At 43.3% G+C, this 23,060-nt stretch overlaps 1 protein-coding gene across 1 annotated transcript in view; it reads left to right on the forward strand.

The window, feature by feature from the left end:
* TCAIM (T cell activation inhibitor, mitochondrial) overlaps nucleotides 1-23,060 on the forward strand; it is a 67,456-nt gene that overhangs the window by 18,111 nt on the left and 26,285 nt on the right. The window contains exons 3-5 of the mRNA XM_089690697.1: nucleotides 11,312-11,447; nucleotides 12,203-12,356; nucleotides 22,692-22,938. Coding sequence (XP_089546823.1) covers nucleotides 11,312-11,447; nucleotides 12,203-12,356; nucleotides 22,692-22,938 — 537 coding nt within the window. The remainder of the gene's footprint in view (nucleotides 1-11,311; nucleotides 11,448-12,202; nucleotides 12,357-22,691; nucleotides 22,939-23,060) is intronic.

Raw genomic sequence — 23,060 nt, forward strand, 5'->3', positions numbered from 1 at the left:
GAGAGCCTTTGCTCCCGTGCACATCACTGTATTGAGATCAAGCTCAGGTAAGTATTGGGGTGGCTGTGGTGGGAGCAGCACACAGAAGGTGGTTTGGTTTTTTTTTTTTTTTTTTCCCTTCATGCATAGAATGCATGAAGTTAAAAACCTGCAGCCTTTACAGCCACTTTGAGAGAGCAATAGTTAGGTAGTGAGAATGTGTTGGATCGCCTCCTCACCACTTGTTTTAACCCTCCTAAATACAAGACAATCAGTTGCGGCGTGGTCCCATTTGGATGAATGAGTTGTGCTCACCGACTGTGACAGTGGGTATAATTCCTGCTGCTGCCTCTCTAGCAAAATGAGGAGTGGTTGAGGGAAGATGGGGTGTTATGCTCCCCCCCGATAACAAGTGTAAACAAGTCTTTTTAATCATTGGTGAAACAATGTTCACTTCTCCTTGTAGAATGCAACAGGAGGGGCACTGAAGCCTTTTTTGCAGTACTGTACAAATAGCAAATTTTGGGAAATGTTGTGCCTTGTTAGTGGCCAGTCATAATGTCGGTCTTAGTGATGGACCAGTAGCAAGGGGAAGGAGGAAAAATGGGTAAGTCAAGTGTGCTTTTAGTTTCTGAAGTTGCTATTTGCCTATCGGTGTCCCCATGACCTCAGGGACCCTAACGGCTATATAAAACATGTGAGCACAGTGCTCAGCATAAATAAGTACACCCCTCTTTGAAAAGTAAGATTTTAATAAATATCTCAATGAACACAAGAACAATTTCAGAAACTTTGACAAAACTGAGTTTTATAGAACATTTGTTTAGCTCATTACATGACAGTAAGGTTAATACTATAACTTAGATGACAAAATCTTTAGTTTTACTCAAATTAGTTGATGGAAGGATTAATACACCCCCCACAACAAAAACTACATCTAGTATTTGATATGACCTCCTTGGTTTGTAAGGACAGCACCAGGGTGGATAAAAATCGATGATTTAAAGAAAAAAAATCTGATTTTTTTTTTTTTACGTTTTTATCCAATTTCATTTTAATAAAATGCTTTTGGAGTAAAAATCTAAGATACATTAATAATTTAGTTTATTCATCATGACATAGAGCTTGGTTATTTAGCATGAGGCTGTATATTCTGCAATATTTAAATTTTTTGATAAACTCATTCAATGAATCCAAGCTCTGCAAGCTGAGATATCATGCACTGCTTTGATGCATTCACACAATTTCACAGTAACCATGAAATAAAAGAATTTGAGTCGTTCTCTAACTGTATGTGATTAACCTATTAACCTAAAATCGGTTCTGATATAGCTGTTTTACTAACCTGGCAGCTTATTATTCTAAAAAGGAAACCTTCACTTGGTTTGCAAATATTAAAGATTCTAACTACCAGCAAGAATGAGTTGGGATTCCTTACATTTAACCACTTGCCTACCGGGCACTTATACCCCCTTTGTGCCCAGGCCAGTTTGTTGTCAGCGCTGTTGCACTTTGACCGACAATTGCGCAGTCATGCAACGTTGTACCTGTATGACATTTTCATAATTTTTTACACACAAATCGAGCTTTCTTTTGGTGGTATTTACTCTCCACTGGGTGTTATTTTTTTGCGCTATAACCAAAACGAGAACAAAAAATTAGGGGAAAAAAAATTTCCTTTTGTTTACAAAATTTTGCAAACAGGTAATTTTTCTCCTTCACTGATGTGCGTTGATTAGGTGGCACTGCTGGGCAGCACTGATATGCAACAATGATGGGCACTGCTGGGCACAGATCATCAGTGCCAGTCCGTCCTCTGGCAATTGCCGGTTATCGGCAGTACTTTCCTCACACTGTCACACCCGATAACCGGCAACTGCATTTACTGGTGATCTGCTGTGTCATTGCGCAAAGCTGATCGCATGGTAAAAGGCCACTGTGATTGGCCTTTTACCACATCATGTGATCAGCTGTGTCTGTAGGATACAACAATCAAGGAGATTGCTGAGTGCGTGTGTGCATTCTGGGAGGACGTCATGGCGCTCCCTCCCAGGACTGGACAAGTGCGCTGTAGCCATCATTCAGCATTAGCACAGTTGGCAAGTAGTTAAAGAGCACCTGTCATTTTTAGATCCATCACGGCAGCGCTTGTTAGTGGGCATCCACTCACCTGCTGCAGCCACGTCCCTCAACTTGTGTCACTGCCACATCACCAGCCGTCCCATTAAAGTGAATGGGACTGTTGGTCAGTCAACAGTGGGTCAGAGATGATCGTTGCTCTTTAAAGATTATGATTTAAATCAAGACTTTTCACTAGTGATTTAAATCCACTTGATCTAAATCAAATCCACCTTGGACAGCACCAAGTCTTCTAGGCATGGAATGAACAAGTTGGTGACATACTGCAACATCTATTTTTTTCCATTTTTCAAGAACGACCTCTCTTAGAGTCTGGATGCTGGATGGAGAGTGCTGATCAACTTGTTTCTTCAGGATTCCCCATAGATTTTCGATTGGGTTCAGATTGGGAGACATACTTGGCCACTGAATCACTTTCACCCTGTTTTTCTTCAGAAATGCAACAGTGACCTTATGTGTGTTTGTTTTGGATCATTGTCATATTGGAAAAGTGCACGATGACCACGGGTATGGAGTGATGATAGCATCTTGTAAACTGTAGTCACCCTTGAGTAGATCTTCCCCTTTTTTTTTTTTTTTTTGTTTTTTTTCTCTCTTCACACATTGAGAAATGTGACTTTCAACATTTTTTTGCAGGTGATTAATAAAGGACTACTATTGTAATTAGATTTCCAGTGCTGTCCTGGCTACATCACCACTCCATCTCTTCTTGATCACACAGGAAATGCAGGCAGTAGTGGGGTCCGGAGGCTTCTGCTGCTGTCCTTCAAAGTTCTGTGAGGTGGTTTTGTTTGTGTGTGTGTGTGTGTGTGTGTGTGTGTGTGTGTGTGTATGGACGCACACAGCCTGGCTTGAAAGCACACCTGCACGGGTGCCCCCATATCACATGGCTTTCTAAGGGGACACCTGTAAGAAGGAGGCAGAGAGAGAATCAGTAGGGAACTTCAGAGGAGTTAAGGGACCATACTGTGCAATACCATTGCGTAGAGCAGGTAAGTATAGCTCCTTTTTTATGTTAAAAATCCTTTACAATCACTTCAACTGCATTGCTTGGAGGCTGCGAACATTATATTAAATCTATTTACAAAAACAGCTGTGAGCACTATTTCCATGTAAATCAGATACTATAGGTAGGCAGCTAGGATCTGTTGCTGTCGGATATGGACCATACCTCTTTGGCTTTGTTTGTTTATTTCTAATCTTGCTTAATCAGAAAAGTATACTATACTGTTAATAACTGAATAACTTCAGTTCATTACAAATATTTAAAAATAAGACTCTAATGAAGAATGTTGAAATCGTGCAAATCAAACATATTAGTCAGCAGAGGTTCTAAGAACAATAATGGCTAGTATTGTGTACTTTGCAATACTTTGGGGGAGGGTTCAGATTTTGTTCTCCGCAACCCTATTATAGAACGTGTAGCCAAGGGTAATGATTTTACTTTCTTGCTTTGTGGTCATAAAGGCTGCAAGAACAGATCTGAATGAGGGGGAGGTTATAATATGTGGCCCCTGAAGTACCAGTTAAGCAGCACGGTCTTGTACAATTATGTTACAGTAGTAACCTAAAGTGGTTATAAACCTCAGACATGAAACAAAGCGTATACCTCTGTAGTGTGCACTTGTCTCAACTAAGGGCGGCAAGTGTCATTTTTGACAAGTTTTACTGACACCAAGAGAAAAATGGTGACAGGGAAGGACCTCCAGAAGACTGATAGCCTCGGCTCTGTTCCTGTGAGCTGTGTGTAGGAGGGTTTGTCACTCCAATCCACTCTCACTGAGCTCTAAAGAGTATAATTTCAGTTCTCCATCTCCTTCCCTTTTTTTTGTTTTTTTTTTTGTTTTTTTTTTTTTTGTTTTGAACACTCAACAAGCTTAATAAATTCAGCACTTTGAACAGATGTAGAGGAGAGAACTGCAAATAGACACATATATAAACTTATATAGGATGATTTGTTTCATCTCTGTGGATCCCCTGAGGCCAGTCACTTCACTGGGTATAGGTAAGCGTTTACAACCATTTTAATGTACTTGTCTGCTGTAGAACCAGATGGCAATTTGAGGCAGCGCTACTGTAAGTTGCAATACCTTAGACTATTCATGAGACTAATATTTTTATTATTCATTGTAGAATGGACAAAGTAAACATCCCACTATTTTTGTGACTTGGCAGACCGGTACTGCTGCCTTTCAATCTGATGAGCTTGCCCTCCCCACTTTTTCCCATCCTGGGGAAAACCTATTTTCTACACCGCCTTCAGAATAAAATATTTCCATACTCTGGCAAGAGAATAAATGGTGTACAAAATACTTTCTAAGACTTTCATTATGTCCTCTACCCAAATGGCACAGGACCATGGGTTCTCGTCTTTAGGCACTCTGTGAATACTACAAGTTCCCCCTTTCTTAGGATCCTTTCCAGCCCTGGCAAAGTTCTCACGTGCCTTAAATCAATTTGAATCAGAATATTGAATAGCTGAAACAATTCTGCAGACTTTCTCCCTATACCACAAATTTGCTTTTTAAAGTGGTAGTAAAGTTTTTTTTTTTTTTTTTTCCACTTGTACCTGCAGGTAAGGCTTAGGAGACATTTGCTTGCAAAGGAGCACTGTCACATGTGCTCTGAAGGAACGGCATGCCTGTGCTTTTCCTTCAGAGCTGTGTGCCATAAAAATTACTCCCACGTGCATGCGCGGGAGTGACATCACGGCTCAGCCATTCAATTCGCTGGAGCCCACGAACCTGGAAGAAGGACTGGGTGAAGATGGAAGCCCTGTCAGCGGTGATAGTGTGCCACCAGAGGGCTTCCTTTTTAAGGGAAGTTTCACATAATGTTCTAGTATGCATATTGGCACATCATGCCATTGTCTTGTCTTTCAGGTTTTTTTTTTTTTTTATTTTTATTTTAAAGGTGGTGGTTTACTACTGCTTTAAGGAAGCTTCACAAACCAATTTTTACTTTTTCTGGAGCAGTGGGAGAAGTACCTTGGTATAATTTTCTCACCGATTTAAATTAAAGATACTTATGTCATCCAAATCCTCTATAAACAATAAATACCAGGAATCTGGCTATAAGATTGTCTGTCTGTCTGTGTCTGCCATTGGTATTGTGCCCCAACAGTACTCCATGCTATTTACCCTGCCTCTCCAACAACATGCTAGAGATGTGGACAAGAACCAAGAGATTTGCCACACATTTTCTGGTCTCACAGGTCCCTGTAAGACTTTTGAATACAAGTACATGACATAACCCAAACATTCACAGATGGGACAGTCCCAAAAACACCATTTTTTTTTTCTCCTACATTACTACTCAATACCTGTACCTGCCATAAATAAATAAATAAAAAACAAAGTGCTTAGATTCTGGGTAAATGCAGCCAGTCCATTAAATTCGGCACTGTGGAAGCTCTCTTCACCCCAGACAATCCAGCAGTGGAATAAAGGGTTTGAAGATATTTGACTAATGGAAATAATAATAAACAACTTTATTCTATATAGTTACTTTTTAAAGGTAGATTCTCAAAGCACTTTATAAAGAAAACCCAAGAAATGCAAAGATTGTCTAAAGGAAAAACAATGTTTTCAGATTTGATTTAAATTAATTTAAGCAAGATGACTCTCTGATGTTCTTTTGGAAGTGAATTCCAGAGTTTTGGAGCATAGCAGGAGAAGGTTTTGTCTCCTGTCAAGTGTAGGTGATTAGGAGGGGGGACACATAAGACTAGAATTTAAAAGTGCAGACGTTACAAGGGGGGGGACAGATAATGAGGTGCCATGCCATGAAGAACCTTATGGGTGAGCAAGAGCTTCTTTAAAGTCTATGCAAAACCTGACTGGTAGTCATTTCTCTTTCTCTTCCTTGCCCTTCCACTCAACAACCCCCAAGCCTCATGTAATACACCTTCTACCCTTCCTCAACCCTCCCTGTCTATGTCTCCCTTGTTTGCTCTGATGGACATATACCAATATCACCTGGCACTGAAATTCAATATGTCTATACCTCAGCCTACTTAAGCCTTGGACTTTATAGGATTCAACAAGAGTACAAAAGCGAAAATTTAGGAGATCGTTAGATATTATCAGGCATGAAAACAATAGTTTTACATAGGGGTTGATTTTCTAAAACTGAAGAGTGCAAAATCTAGTGCAACTGTGCATGGTAACCAGTCAGTTTCTAACTTCAGCTTGTTCAGTTTAAGCTGTGACAAAAAAACCTGGAAGCTGATTGGTTTCTATGCAGAGCTGAACCAGATTTTGCACACTCCAGTGTAAGTAAACCCCTTAGTCTCACTGGAAGGACAAAGCATAGAATATTATTATTATTATTATTATTATTATTATACAGTATTTATAAAGCGCCAATAGTTCACTCAGCGCTGTACATTACAAAGGGGGACAGAACATGTGACAGAACAATACCAATACAATGCAAAACATGAGGGGATCGAGGGCCCTGCTCTTTCGAGCTTACAATCTAGAAGGGATGGGATAGTGGTACAGGAGGAGATAGCTGTGGGGGATGGAGTAGTAGGAAGAGTGGAGGAGGTCAGCAAGTTAGCAGGGGGTGAGGTAGGCTTCCCTGAAGAGATGGGTTTTCAGGGTGCGCCTAAAGGAGAGGAGAGTAGGTGATAATCTGATGGGTTGGGGCAGGGAGTTCCAGAGGATGGGTGACACCCTGGAAAAGTCCTGGAGGCGGGCATGGAAGGAGGAGACCAGGGAACTAGAGAGAAGGAGGTCTTGTGAGGAGCGGAGTGTGCGTGCTGGGCGGTACTTGGATATTAGGTCAGTGATGTAGTTCGGGGCAGTATGGTGGACAGCTTTGTACGTTAGCGTTAGGATTTTAAATTTGATCCGTTGCGCAATCGGAAGCCAGTGGAGGGATTGGCAGAGGGGGGTGGCGGAAATGGAGCGGTTGGAAAGGTGAATGAGTCTGGCAGCCGTATTCAGGATCGACTGAAGCGGGGATAGCCAGCGGCGAGGCAGGCCAGTGAGGAGGGAGTTGCAGTAGTCGAGTCGTGATATGATGAGGGAGTGGATGAGCTGTTTAGTGGTTTCTGGGGTTAGGAACGTGCGGATTTTGGCGATGTTGCGGAGGTGGAGTCTGCACGAGTTTGTTAAAGATTGGACTTGGGGCTGGAAGGATAGGTTGGAGTCCAGAATGACACCAAATACTCTGGCCTGCAGAGCGGGTTTGATATTGGCGTTGTTGGATGTGATGTAGAAGTCAATGGGGGGTGGGGTTCGGGCTGGGGGGAAGACAAGGAGCTCGGTTTTGGAGAGATTCAGTTTAAGGAAGTGGAGCGACATCCAATCTGATATGTCGCTCAGTAGGTGTGTGATTTGGGCAGAGACCGAGGGGGTGAGGTGGGGGGTTGAGAGATAGATTTGTGTGTTGTCGGCATAGAGGTGGTAGTTGAAGCCGTGAGAGTGTATGAGTTGGCCAAGGGAGGAGGTGTAGATGGAGAAGAGAAGGGGCCCAAGGACAGAGCCTTGAGGGACCCCAACAGAGAGGGGGAGTGAGGGGGAGGTGGTAGCATTATAGGTAATGCTGAAAGAGCGTTGTGACAGGTAGGATGAGAGCCAGGAGAGAGCAGAATCTCTGAGGCCGAGGGAGTGTAGTATTTTGAGGAGGAGGGGGTGGTCAACTGTGTCGAAGGCCGCAGAGAGGTCAAGGAGTAGGAGCACTGAATAGTGGCCATTAGCTTTGGCGGTTAGAAGGTCGTTGGAGAGTTTGAGTAAGGCGGTTTCGGTGGAGTGTAGGGGGCGGAAGCCAGACTGTAGGGGATCAAGGAGGTTGTTGTCATTGAGGTGAGAGCATAGGCGGGTGTAGACGAGGCGCTCGAGGAGTTTAGATGTAAGTGGGAGCAGGGAGATGGGTCTGAGGTTGTTCGGGTCATTGGGGTCCAGGGAGGGCTTTTTAAGTATGGGGGTGATGTGTGCATGCTTCAGTGGGGAGGGGAAAGTGCCGGAGGAGAGGGAGAGATTAAAGATGTGGGTGAGGGAGCGTAGGATGGAGGGGGAGGGAGGTCGTAGGAATTGTGAGGGGATAGGGTCGAGGGGGCAGGTGGTGAGGCGGGCATCAGAGAGGATCTTGGAGACTTCCTCGATGGTAGTAAGGTCAAAGGTGTGGAGTGTTGGGGGAGCTTCAGTATGAGGAATGTAGGGTGGGGTGGGAGTGGAGGTCAGAGCAGTGGTGGGGCCGTGGGAGAGGGGTGATGAGGGGGTAGCTGAGTGAGGGGGAACGGGGTTGGAGGGAGTTTGAGCAGTGACGAAGTCCCTGCGGGTAATGTCGAGGGGGAGGGGGGATGATGGGGTAGCTGTGTGAGAGGGGACGGGTTGAGAGGGCGTGTGAGTTGCGGCAATGTCCTTGCGAATTGTGTCAATCTTGTTTTTGAAGTGATTGGCAATCTCAAGGGCGGTGAGTGAGGTGCTGGGTGGAGGTGGGGGTGGAGAGAGTAGAGAGTTGAAGGTGGAGAAGAGTCGGCGAGGATTGGAGGAGAGGGTCTTGATAAGGGTCAGGAAGTAGGCTTGTTTGGCTGCGTGGAGGGAGGAGGTGTAGGTGCGGAAGGCAGATTTGTAGCAGGTGAAAGCTTGTTGGGATTTTGTTTTGCGCCATAGTCGCTCCAGGGCACGACTGTGTCGTTTGAGGGTTTTGGTGTGATCAGTCTGCCAGGGCTGGAGCGGTCGGAGTCTGATGTTGCGTGTGGTTAAAGGCGCTAGTGAGTCAAGGGCTGCTGACAGCGCGTTGTTGTAGGCAGTCATAGCCAAGTCGGGGCAGGACAGGGGGAGGATGCGGTCGTGGAGTTGATCAGCTGCAGAGTGGAGGGGGGCAGGGTTAAGGTTGCGGAGGTTACGGCTGGTAGTAGTGTGACATTTGGAGGGGTAGGCGTTGGAGGACGAGGAGATGGAGAAGGTGATCAGGTTGTGGTCAGAGAGAGGGAAGGGGGTGTTAGTGAGGTTGTGGGGAGCGCAGCGGTTGGAGAAGACAAGATCAAGGATATTACCGTCAGAGTGGGTGGTGGATTGTATGCACTGTGCAAGTGCAAAGGAGGAGGTTAAGTGGAGGAGACGGGCTGTGTCCGGGTTGTCAAGGTTGACAGGGATGTTGAAATCCCCAAGAATGATGGTGGGTAGCTCAGAGGAGAGGAAGAAGGGTAGCCAGGAGGAGAAGTCTTCCAGGAAGCGGGGTATGGATCCAGGAGGCCGGTATATCACAGCAATCTTCAGGGGGGTTGGGGAGAATAGTCGGACGCAGTGTGCCTCGAAGGAGGAGAAGGATAGGGAGGGGGGGTTTGGGAGGACTCGGAAGGTGCTCTGGTTATATTGGTTGAACTATCATACCCTGACAATTAGAACGATGAATTACAGCTAAGTTATTATTCAGTCCATCCTGCAAACACAATAGCGTAACAGACTATTGTAAAAGAGCTTGTGAAATCTAATTTCAAATTAAATGAGAAACAAATAACATTGGTAAGCATGAGAGGGTGCAAACTGCGGATAAGGGGGGTTTAAGATCCAATTCCCTAGATAGATCCCTAGAAAATAAAGGATAGAAGGTCCTCAAGTGAGGCGGAAGAGGGGAAGAAAAGAAATGTGGGAGGGTAATTTTAACAAGAAGAATAAGAACAATGCTCAAGTTCACACTGCCCTCACTCCACACGGAGCCATCAATGGTTTGCCTTCTTCAGAAAATAAGAACATATGCTAATGCCTCCATGTCTTGTGAAAGGCCTCTTGCGTGTCCTTTTGTGAGTGTCAGTTCTTCTAGTCCCCTAATGAGGACTCTCATTTGAAAAACAAATATTTCTGCTAATATTCTGGCTCTTTTTCGCCCAAATCTTCTGAAGCCATAATTCCACCTCCATCTTATACCAGACCTATTTTGATGTTTGATGTACCAAATGTGCCATATATTGTTTTCTGATATGTTCATATCTACATCATAATGAAAGTTATACATAAAGAAAGCAAAAAAATTAAAGAAGCCATGCTAAAGCTATTTTGGCTGTAATTCTCCTATGGATCACACGGGTGCAGTTAGTTCTGCACTCCTGTGATCTGTTTTCAGCCGACAGCGAGCTAAACCCTGCTGTTGGCTGATGTCACTTAGCCGATCCTGGCTCTGAAAAGATTCCGACTTTACAGTCGGAATCCACCCAGCTACATGGACTGGCAGCTGGCTCAGCCTCTAAGCATGCCGATGGGAGCCTGAGCCAGCCCCTCCCACCCCCTCCACAGCACAGTGCTGGAGGGGAAGAGCAGAGAGCTGGTGACATGAGTCACCAGCTCTCTGCTCAGAGCAGAGGGGGAGAATTGAGTGATCATCTGTGTTTAATCCCTCAGTTCTTGGGGTAGAGCCGGCAGGAAACAGCTGCAGCTGGGATCAGTTCTGCAGCCATCTAGGTGAAATCGAGTGTCTTTGTAATTTTCTGTGCACTGCATTAAGATCTCATCAGTCTAAGCAATGCTGTTCAGTGAATTACAGAACACATTCCACCTATGTAATGCGGAGAAGGAAAGCAGCCTAGGGTGACAGTGCTGCTCACCTATATATGCAGTACAATTAGCATTGTCACCATGGCATAACAAGTGTGCTATTGGCAGAATCAACATCGAAGGACTGGTAAGCTGCAATGGTTGGGTTTAAATCCGCTTTAAATGGCTTCTTAAAGCAGAATGTTACCTATAACAGCTTGATAAAAAAAAATAATGGTCTTTAACATGGAACATACGTTCTGCAATAATTATTCTACCAAAATAAGTGTGTTGTAAATTGCATCTAGCATTGTTCCTGTTTCTTCTTGCTGGAGGCTGCCATTTTGTTGAAGCCTAGAGCCCCCCTGAGCAGCAGTAAATCTTTAGGCTGTGAGCAGATTGGCCTCTAGTGGCTCTAATTTTCGGGACAATGCCAAAAATAGAGCAACTGAGAGTGTGCAGAGCAGGGTGAGACGGTGGACTACTACATTTTAATCAGTGTGTAGGCACCTATTTTTAATGTTTTACATAGCTATACCTGCAAAAAGGGCCAGCCTGAGGTGATCTAGCAAGACTTAATTTTCTGACTAAAGCCCCACTTTAAAGGAGAACCCCCAAAAAATATACTTACCAGGAGGCAAATAGTAGCTAAGCATCTTAATAGTATCCATATACTGTGTGTTTGTTTGATTTCTATTCTTCTCTTTCAGGCTGTGTTGGGGAAAGGTGCTTTACGCATATCTACTCCAGGCCAGGAACCTCTCAGGTGCAGATGCAGTCAATGCCCTAAGACCTTTCTATTTTGCTGTGCATCCTGATTTCTTTGGTCAGCATCCAAGAGAGAGAGTAAGTAAACCGGCATCCACTCTCCCCACACTTTGAATATTGTACACTGATTAGGCATACACTATTGAATGGAACCATGTGGTTCAACTGTTGGCTGCTTGTTACTGCCGCTGTGCTGTCTACCTTTTTTGCTTCATTGGTAAACCTAGCTTGGTATGCACATGGGACATGGACCAAATAGATCACTTGATTATACAGAAGGACATTGTTCTATCTTATCGGATGCTCATGGATATGACCTGTGCCCCATGAGTATGTGACAATCAACAAGATGTTGCATCTGTAGATTTCTTTATCTACTGTATATTCAACATAATATGTAATATCGTATGGACATACATTTCTGATAGAATATCCCTTCTTTTATAAATTATGTTCTTGCATTGAAATTGTAAATAAAAAATGCATGGCTTTTAGACATCTTTTGGATCATTTAGAATGATAACATTGTGATACCTCAAATTCTTTGTATTGATTGCTTTGGTTTAGTGATAATATAGGTTGCAATATGTAGACAGGCAAACTGAGGAATCCATGTCTTTTGAATCTAACTAGTGCAGCTAATCATTCACAATAAAAAAAAAATAAATAAAAAAAAAGCCCTCAAATGAAAAACCTGTAAAACAATGCTCACAAGATATTAAGTATATGGACCCAACAGGATGAGCAAGACAAAATTTCATTGTAGTAATGATGGCTATAAATGTAAATACTGAAGATGGTTTTTCAATCATTATTGTCTTTATTATTTCAAGGAGGTCAATGAAAACTCCCTAAAAAGGTTAAATGGATACCTGGAGAATCTTCAGAAGCCTGGACATCATTCACACAAGCCAGCCCAGCTCACATTTTATGTTCGAGAAACTGAGCAGACTTCTGAGAATGACCAAGAATCCTCCAAAATTCAAGGTTAATGCACCCCATTTTTCTGTCTGTAATTGCTTAATGTACACCAGTGAAAATATATCTCAAATGTTTACACCCAAATATAGAAATATACTTTTCAAACCATATCTTGCCTGAGTCATCTGTTTAGATTTTGGTGTAAAATACATAATAAATTCACATTGCTTCTTTTTGCTGTAATACAGTCACCCTGTGTATTCTCTGCTAGGTGTCATGGTCTGGGGTCAGGCTTGGAGACCATTGGCTGTAGCAGTAAAGAGGTTCAGAGGTAGTCAGCTGGAAATGTACAAGCAGATCCCACTAGCAGATGATGTGGGCTCACCTGAGGTTCAGGATCTAAGCACCAACTGGTATTCGCCAAAGCTCCTGATGGTGGAGATGGGTTTTACTGCATGTTATCACCAGGGCACAGCCCTCAGGAGGTGAGCAAGCTGGGGTCAGGTAGCAGATATAGCAGGTAGGGATCAAGCAGAAGCGTAGTCAGTAAACAAGTTAGGTTAGTAACCGGTAAAAGCTGTATGGGGTGAGACAGAAGTATAGTCCAAGGAATCAGGCAGTGAGCTTTCCAGCATCCCTTTGTTGTACAGCAAAAACAGCCAGACACTGCAGAGGTTGTAGGTCCTGACACCAGGATTCTTAGTGCTATTGCACAGTAGTAGACAGCAGCCATATTTTCATAACAATACATAAAATACTATCCAAACATACTATATATAATATAAATATACTAAAAACTTAAATAGAAGTGATGAATAAAAAATGATAGTAATAATATATGAAATAATAAAATGTACCATACATGTTAAACATGCATAATTAGGCAGTTCATAAAATAAATAACAGGTGATCCACTAGTTGTAGCCATATACCAAGAGAAGCTGTGTCAGGGACAAGTGATAAAAATGCGCACTCACCGGACGTGCTATAATCAAGCGTATGTAATCAATATCCACTCGGATCCCTTAGGAAGGTGGAGAAGGTGAGCATCCATCTAGAGGTAAGTAATCCTGGTATTCTGTCTCGGTGGTATACGGTGAAGGCTTCCAGGTCCAGAGATCCCCTTAAGGCTGAATGGGTGCATGTACTGGATACAGAGCTCCCTCCCTCTGGTGGTGGTGGTTAATGGTGAGATGTCCTGGAAATCAATTAGCTCCAATGGGAGCCAAAAACGGTGCCCATAGTGTATTAAGGTTAAAGACTTTATTTCAAAAAGATGCAGTATAAAACAGGGTAGTAAACACTCCCAGTGTGTCAATGATAGATGCAGAGTAGTACTGACACCTTAGTAAAGATGGCTGCCGGGCCTCCTCGTTGCTCCGGGCGGCTGTGACGTCACGCTCTGTTGGCTCCTCCTAAGGCGTTTCGTGCAATGGACATCATCAGAGGGGGGCCAACCAGGTTGGCACATTGGGAGTGTTTACTACCCTGTTTTATACTGCATCTTTTTGAAATAAAGTCTTTAACCTTACTACACTATGGGCACTGTTTCTGGCTCCCATTGGAGCTAAATGATTTCAAGGACATCTCACCATTAACCACCACCACCAAAGGGAGGGAGCTCTGTATCCAGTACATGCACCCATTCAGCCTTAAGGGGATCTCTGGACCTGGAAGCCTTCACCGTATACCACTGAGACAGAATACCAGGATTACTTACCTCTAGATGGATGCTCACCTTCTCCACCTTCCTAAGGGATCCGAGTGGCTATTACATGCGCTTGAATATAGCGCGTCCGGTGAGTGCGCATTTTTATCACTTGTCCCTGGCACAGCTTCTCCTGGTATACGGCTACACCTAGTGGATCACCTGTTATTTATTTTATGAACTGCTTAATTATGCATGTTTAACATGTATGGGACATTTTATTATTTCATATATTACTATTTTTTATTCATCAACGTTATCTAGCGCTGCACTTCTATTTAAGTTTTCATGTTTTAAGGTTTGCTGAGATTACCTTGAGTGCATTAGTTGCTGGTTTTGGAGTGCTCACTTTCTATTTATTTAATATAAATCTACTGTGTGTGTATGTACAGTGAGGAACAGAAGTATTTGAACACTCTGCGATTTTGGAAGTTCTAGCACTTAGAAATCATGGAGGGGTCTGAAATTCACATTGTAGGTGCATTCCCACTCTGAGAGACAGAATTTAAAAAAAAAAAAAATTCAGGAAATCACATTCTATGATTTTTTTTTTTTTTTTTTTAAAGAATTTATTTGTCTTGCACTGCTGAACATAAGTATTTGAACACCTAAGAAACAGCAAGAATTCTGGCTCTCAAAGACCTGTTACTGTGCCTTTTTAAAAGTCCACCTCTACTCCACTCATTAATCTAACTTAGTAACACCTGTCTGAGCTCTTTAAAGACACCTGTCCACCCCACAGTCAGTCAGACGCCAACTACTACCATGGGCAAGACCAAAGAGCTGTCAAAAGACACCAGAGACAAAATTGTGGACCTCCACAAGGCTGGAAAGGGCTACAGGGCAATTGCGAAGCAGCTTGGTGAAAATAGATCAACTGTTGGAGCAATTGTTAGAAAATGGAAGAGGCTAAAGACGACTGTCAGTCTCCCTCGGACTGGGGCTCCATGCAAGATCTCACCTCGTGGGGTATCACTGATAAGAAAGGTGAGGAATCAGCGCAGAACTAACAAGGGAGGAGCTGGTCAATGACATGAAGAGAGCAGGGACCACAGTTTAAAAGGTCAGTGTCGGTAGAACACTACGCCGTCATGGTTTCAAATCATGCATTGCATGGAAGGTTCCCCTGCTCAAGTCATCACATGTCCAGGCCCGTCTGAAGTTTGCCAATGACCATCTGGATGATCCAGAGGAGGCATGGGAGAACATCATGTGGTCAGATGAGACCAAAGTAGAACTTTTAGGTCTAAACTTCACTCGTCGTGTTTGGAGGAAAAAGGATGGGTTGCATCCCAAGAACACCATCCCTACTGTGAAGCATGGGGGTGGTAACATCATGCTTTGGGGGTGCTTTTCTGCGAAGGGGACAGGACGACTGCACTGTATTAAGGAGAGGATGAATGGGGCCATTTATTGTGAGATTTTGAGCAACAACCTCCTTCCCTCAGTCAGAGCATTGAAGATGGGTCGTGGCTGGGTCTTCCAACATGACAACGACCCGAAGCACACAGCTAGGATACAAGTATAACACAGAGGGGTGCAGCGCTCCTAAAATCTATAACACAGGAAAAGCTTATAAGCAAATGACATAGTAAAGTGACCATGTGCAAATAAAAAAAAATATATATATATATATATATATATATATATATATATATATATATGCCACTAATTCGTGGCTAATAGTGCTGGAAATTGTGAAATCCAATATAAAAGTTCATAAAGAGGGTGATGATGAGATCCCAAATGATCTAAGGATGTCCTATGACAGAGACCGTGGGTCAGGTGATATAAAGTAATATGATTGCGCACTCACGAGATACGCAAATCAAACGTGCATTGATCGTAGAAATCACAGGTCATCCAATATCATCGGATGACCTGTGATTTCTACGATCAATGCGCATTTGATTTGCGTATCTGGTGAGTGCGCAATCATATTACTTTATATCACCTGACTCACGGTCTCAGTCATAGGACATCCTTAGATCATTTGGGATCTCATCATCACCCTCTTTATGAACTTTTATATTGGATTTCACAATTTCCAGCACTATTAGCCACGAATTGGTGACCTATATATATGTATATATTTTTATTTGCACATGGTCACTTTACTATGTCATTTGCTTATAAGCTTTTCCTGTGTTATAGATTTTAGGAGCGTTGCACCCCTCTGTGTTATACTTGTGTCCTTTGAAAGGTCTTTTATATGGGGCCTTTTGGTGTACAGCTGCTGTTAGTGTTGATTCTATTTAGCGCTCACTTATTTCTCCTGTATTCACACAGCCAGGATAACCAAGGAGTGGCTCCGTAAGAAGCATATCAATGTTCTGGAGTGGCCTAGCCAGTCTCCAGACCTAAATCCAATAGAACATCTTTGGAGGGAGCTGAAACTCTGTGTTGCTCAGCGACAGCCCCGAATCCTGACAGATCTAGAGGAGATCTGTGTGGAGAAGTGGGCCAAAATCCCTGTTGCAGTGTGTGCAAACCTGGTCAAGAACTACAGGAAATGTTTGACATCTGTAATTGCAAACAAAGACTTCTGTACCAAATATTAACACTGATTTTCTCAGGTGTTCAAATACTTATGTTCAGCAGTGCAAGACAAATCAATTCTTTAAAAATCATACAATGTGATTTCCTGAATTTTTTTTTTTTTTTTTTTTTTTTATTTCTGTCTCTCAGAGTGGGAATGCACATACAATGTGAATTTCAGACCCCTCCATGATTTCTAAGTGAGAGAACTTGCAAAATTGCAGGGTCTTCAAATACTTCTGTTCCTCGTGTGTGTGTGTGTGTGTGTGTGTGTGTGTATTTAACAAAATGGAAAGTAAATGAATGGAAGAGAAATCCAAATCAAATCAAAATTTGGTGTAACCACCCTTTGCCTTCAACACCGCATCAATTCTTCTAGGTACACTTGCGCACAGTTTTTGATGGAACTGGGCAGGTTGTTCCAGACATCTTGGAGAACTAACCACAGATCGTCTGAGGATGTAGGCTGCCTCAGATCCTTTTCTCTCTTCATGTAATCCCAAACAGACTCAATGATGTTGATCAGGGCTCTGTGGGGGCCAAACCATCACTTCCAGGATTCCTTGTTCTTTACGCTGAAGATAGTTCTTAATGACATTGGCTGTATGTTTGGGGTCATTGTCCTGCTGCAGAATAAATTTGAGGCCAATCACATGCCTACCTGATGGTATGGCATGATGGATAAGTATCTGCCTGTGTCTCTCAGCATTGAGGACGCCATTGATCCTAACCAGACCTCCTACTGGGGCTCAAAGCACCTGTGCTGTGTAAGTGTGTGACTATCATCATGATTATCACATTTGGCTGCTCCCTGCTATGGAACTGTAAATAGGCACAGGTCAGGGCATAGGAAAGTGTGTGTGCTGTCATGTCATGAGACAGTACTTGTCATGTGACTTTTGCCTGAGTCTCAGAGCCAGGGATCCCTCTGTCTGCACTGCTGGGCTGGCTGCTGAGTGGACCTGTAGAATGATGGCTTCATGTTTCAGCCAGCTGCCTTCAGCCTGCCAGTGCTCTTAATCTGCCTGATTCCCTCAGCAATTACATGCTGAAGGAGTCAGGCAGTGTGAAAGGCAAGTCGAATCACTGTGCCAGACCAGCAGCAAGGGACTTACTGCATCCCAGCACAGAATTGTGTGTGTTTGTGTGTGTGATGTCTGCTGCTATCTACAATGCCCTGGCCACCTCTACTCTGTCTCCGGAAGTAAACAGATGGGTCGCTAACGCCCCCCCCCTTACTCAGCCCAGCAGGGAGAATGATTGCCCAAGTCTCTGGCGGGCTGACATGACAGATCCTACATGAAGTCTAAAGCTGACAGCCAGGCCCTCTTGCAAGATGATACCCCCTTATCGGCAGCCCTGGACCTACCTGCCGAGTTCCCTCAAAATCTGTGTGCAAGTGTACCTAGAAGAATTGATGCTGCTTAGGAGCCAAAGCCCTCTTAAAATACACTGCTTAAAAAAATTAAAGTAATGCTTTTTAATCAGAGTATAGCATCAAATCAAACTCCTGGGATATTGATCTGGTCAGTTAAGTAGCAGAGGGGCTGTTAATCAGTTTCAGCTGCTTTTGGTGTTAATGAAATTAACAGGCGTACTAGATGGGCAACAATGAGACAACCCCCAAAACAGGAATGGTTTTACAGGTGGAGGCCACTAACCTATTTTTTTCCCCCTACTCCTCTTTTCTGGCTGTTTTTCACTATTGTTATTTTGGCTAGGGTCAGTGTCACTACTGGTAGCATGAGGCAATACCTGGACCCTACAGAGGTTGCACAGGCAGTCCAACTTCTCCAGGATGGCACATCAATACGTGCCATTGTCAGAAGGTTTGCTGTGTCTCCCAGCGCAGTCTCAAGACCATAGAGGAGATTCCAGGAGACAGGCCAGTTAATCTAGGAGAGATGAACAGGCCATAGAAAGTCCTTAACCCATCAGCAGGACTGGTATCTGCTCCTTTTTGTGCAAGGAGGAACAGGGTGAGCACTGCCAGAGCCCTACAAAATGACCTCCAGCAGGCCACTGGTGTGAATGTCTGACCAAACAATTAGAATCAGACTTCATGAGGGTGGCCTGAGGGCCTTGCGTCTTTTAGTGGGCCCTGTGCTCACTGCCCAGCACCATAGAGCTTGATTGGCATGTGACAGACGTGAAAGGTCTGGAGAAGCCATGGAAAACAATTATGCTGCCTGAACTATCGTTCAGCATGACCATTTTGGTGGTGGGTCAGTGATGGTCTGGGGAGGCATATCTATGGAGGGACGCACAGATCTCTACAGGCTAGACCATGGCACCCTGACTGCCATTGGGTATCGGGCTGAAATCCTTGGAGCCATTGTAAGACCCTACGCTGGTGCAGTGGGTCCTGGGTTCCTCCTGATGCATGACAATGCCCAGCCTCATGTGGAGAGAGTATGCAGGCAGTTCCTGGAGGATGAAAGCATTGATACCATTGAATGGCCCCCATGCTCGCCTGACCTAAATCCAATAAAACACTTCTAGGATATCCTGTTTCGGTCCATCTGACACCGCCAGGTTGCACTTCAGACTGTCCAGGAGCTCAGTAATGCCCTGGCCCAGATCTGGGAGGAAATACCCCAGGACACCATGGGGTTTATTTACTAAACCTGGTTGACTCAGAATCTTGTCCACTTCTGCATAAAAACCAATCAGCTTCCAGGTTTTATTGCTGAAGCTTAACTGAACATGCTAAGGTTAGAAGCTGATTGGCTACCATGCACAGGTGCCCAAGATTCTGAGTCAACCAGGTTTAGTAAATAAACCCCCATCTGTCATCTCATTAGGAGCATGCCCCGACGTTGTGAGGCATGCATGCAAGCACGTGGGGGCCATACAAACTACAGAGTACTATTTTGAGTTGCTGCAATGAAATTTCAGCAAAATGGACTAGCCTGCTGCATAATTTTTTCACTTTGATTTTCGGGGTGTCTTTGAATTCATTTCTCTGTAGGTTGATAATTTTCATTTCCATTAACCGATGGGACATCCTTAACCCCTTCCCGCCGGCGCCTCCTGGCCCTTTAAGAGTTTGACGCCGGAAGACGGGGCGTGGTTTAGGGATCATGTGACCGCCGTGACGTGTCATCACAGCGGTCACATGATCGGGAAAGGTCCCGATCGAAAGAGCAGACCGGGACCTTTCCGTGAGTACCGGACATGTGTGCTGGGAGCGCGCAGGGCGCGCACTCTCAGCACATATGTTTTTTCTTACTTGAACGCAATTGTGCAGCCGTTCGTCGTCTAGGCCCATGCGCTGGGAGGCCGCATATTTGTGTGCGGCCGGCGTAAAGGGGTTAAGTTTCTAATACGTTACCTAGTACATATCAGTATAGATATCCAGCATGATATTTTTCCTCACTGATATCTGATGTGTTTTCAAAGTGTTCCTTTTAATTTTTTTGAGCAGTGTATATTAAAGTGGTTGTAGAGACAGAAGGTTTTTACCTTCATGCATTCTGTGCATGAAGGTAAAAAACCTTCTGTGTGCAGCTTCCCCCAGCCCCCCAATACTCCATCTGATCCCCCTGTTGTCAATTATAGCCAGTGAGGGGGGGACAGGCCCGAACCGTGCTTTGCTGTATTTTATGGATGCAGAGAACGGGCTCGAGAGCAATCACATACGAGTGCCCCCATGCCGTGCTGTGGGGGTACTGCTCAGGGGGGAGGAGCCAGAAGTGCCGGCAGGGGACCCGAAAAGGAGGATTGTGGTTGCTCTCTGCAAAACCACTGCACAGACCAGGTAAGTGTGAAATTAAAAAAAAAAAATCCTTTTAATATCACTTTAACTAGAATCATTTTAATATACCCCCCCCCCCCCTTCCCCCATCCAAAAGTGCATGTGGCACTTCCTGTAAATTGTAATTGTTAGCCTGAAAATGGACATAACTTTGTTAGACAGGCAGGGCCTGATGTAACCATTCACCCAGGTGTGTCTGTCAGTCTGCATCTGTCCATTTCAGTCTACCTTTGTTTGATATCTTCCCATCTGTGTAATTGTTCCTTTTTGAGTGCTGTAAAAAAGTAGTGTTTTCTGCTGCAAGTCATCAATGGAATCCAATAGTGTGTGTGTGTGATATTTTCTGGCACCAAATTAATCATTAGGAGCTATCTGAAACCATGTTGCATATAGTCTAAACAGTTTTTATTTTTGAGTTAACCTTTGATATCATAAATGTATTTATTTTATTTTTTTTTATGTATTTTTGATTACTTTAGTTTGCTACATGATTTCTTTATGTTCTCTTAATTTGTAGTCTTGAAAAAAAAGTATCAGTTACACCAAATGTGAATTTTATCTTATTTCATTTAATTGATTTCAAGATTGATTGTTATGTATTAATATGTTTTGGGGTTTTTTTGGGGGGGGGGGGTTCCTAAAAGTTTATTGTACAATTACTTATCAGACACAAGTTTTCTTAATATATCACTTCTGTTCTGGAGATTTAGAATGCCTTCTCTCTTTTTTTTTTTTTTTTTTTTTTTTTTTTTTTTTTCTTTCAAAAAACTGGCAGGCTTCTAATCTCCCCTGCTCTATCCATAAAGAAGAAAATATTTCTGCAAGTATGGAAAACCTGAAATTCAGAGTGCAGCTAGCTTCCTGTTTAAGCTGAAATCTTTTGACTCTGCTGCAGTAAAATTCCAGGCAGTGTTTGCAGCCCAGTCTGAGCTTTTCCCTGAGGGGACTATAGAATACATCCACTTCTCATCTCCATAATATAAGAAGGCGGTGCTCTTTAGACCAGGGGAGAATGAGGCAGTGTTGTCCGTTGACTACAGAAAGTCATTGGACTTCGGCCGTTGCATATTCATTCTACAGAATGACTAAAGCTGAAGTACAGTGTTGAATGTTGGCGAATTCAACTCCATATTTATATATAACTCCATATTTGCATTCCTCCACTTTAACAGAATGAAACACTGCCATTACTCTATAGTTTCAATTTTATTAAACACAATCAGTGAGAATAATGCTTTGTATATGTTATTTACTGCAAATGTTCTGTACAAAAATATAGATAATAAAGGGAAACATTTGTAGGACAAGAAACACATCAGCATATGGCTCATTAGGTTCGTGTTTTCATCCTAAACAACTGATCATAAATGTCAGAATCAGAAAATGTATTGTCATTTTACAATAACAATCATAAAATGAAACACAGTTGTAGCTGGTGGTACAAGAGCCAGTACGTCTATACTACCAACCAGACGGCAGCAATGTATACAGACCATTACTAGGATGTGAAGTATCTTCCAATATATTAATCACTATCTGAAGACACCTCCCCTCCCCCAGTTCATTAATATTTAGTAGACTAACTCCTGCAATAGTCTTCTGTGCAGTTTTTATCACCCTCTGCAAGGCATTTCTGTCATGGACTGTGCATGATCCTTGCCACAAAGAAATGTGATCCAGCTTTATAGAGGCTAAAAAGGACCCGGTCTGAAAAGACTTCCCTCCATAGTTTCCCGCAAAAGTACTGTCTCTGATGAGCCTTGCCCACCAGATGGGATATATGCCCTGTCCATGACAGGTCCCCCCTAATTATTATACCCAGGATGCGGAACTTCTATAGCCTCTCAACCTCCATTCCATTAATCACCAGCGACTCATAACTAACCTCCGTACTTTCCTAAAATCAGTTCTCATTTGTCTTTGTTACATTTAACTTTAAGTTGTTCTCTCTGCACCATCCAACTACATTTTCAACATCCTGGCAATATGCAGACTCCTTGCCACCTCTTATTTTCCCCATTAACGTGGTGTTGTCTGCAAATTTTAACTCGGAGGCCCCCTCGAAGTGAGAAACGCGATCAGAAGTGTATAAAGTAAACAGAAAAGGGCTTTGCACACATCCCTGTGGCACCCCTGTACTAAGGGACAGCATTGATGAGTAACAATTACCAACTTTTATCCGCTGCTGCCTATCAGCCAGGAAATCCAAAATCCAGTTACAAATCATTGCGCTCAAGCCCAAAAAGGTCAGCTTAGCAACAAGCTTTGCTGACAAAATCATAATTCATGCTGAACTAAAATCAATAAAGAGCATGCGGGCATTGCTATTCTTATTTTCCAAATGAGACAAACGTGCCTATATGACTAAAAAAGCATTTTCTTTTGTTGGTTTTGTCAGGATTCCGAACGGTCAGCTTCACTTTAGATAGCAGAGACCTGCTTAGCACGGTATTGGGTATTCTCAGTTCCTGCAGCTTGTCCACAGACCATGTCCAAAGTTCGGTTAAAGGTACAGCCTCTCCAAAGAAAGGAGCGACCACATTTTACAGACCGATCAAGTGGGACAAGAGCTATTATGCCTTCACTGGATTCAAGGACCCAGAGGAAGAACTGGAACAAGCACAGAGAGCAGAAATAACTATTATGCAAGTAACATCCAAAGCAATATTAGTAATGTTTCTTTGATTCTTGTGGGTGTTGCCCCTTATCAAAGGGACTAAGGGAACAGTTTTTGTATCGTGTGTTAACTACTCAGTTGCCAATATTA

The sequence above is a fragment of the Staurois parvus genome, unplaced genomic scaffold (genome assembly GCF_062004578.1).
Source record: "Staurois parvus isolate SC_StPar_1 unplaced genomic scaffold, SC_StPar_1.0 ptg000021l, whole genome shotgun sequence".
Classification (NCBI taxonomy): domain Eukaryota; kingdom Metazoa; phylum Chordata; class Amphibia; order Anura; family Ranidae; genus Staurois; species Staurois parvus.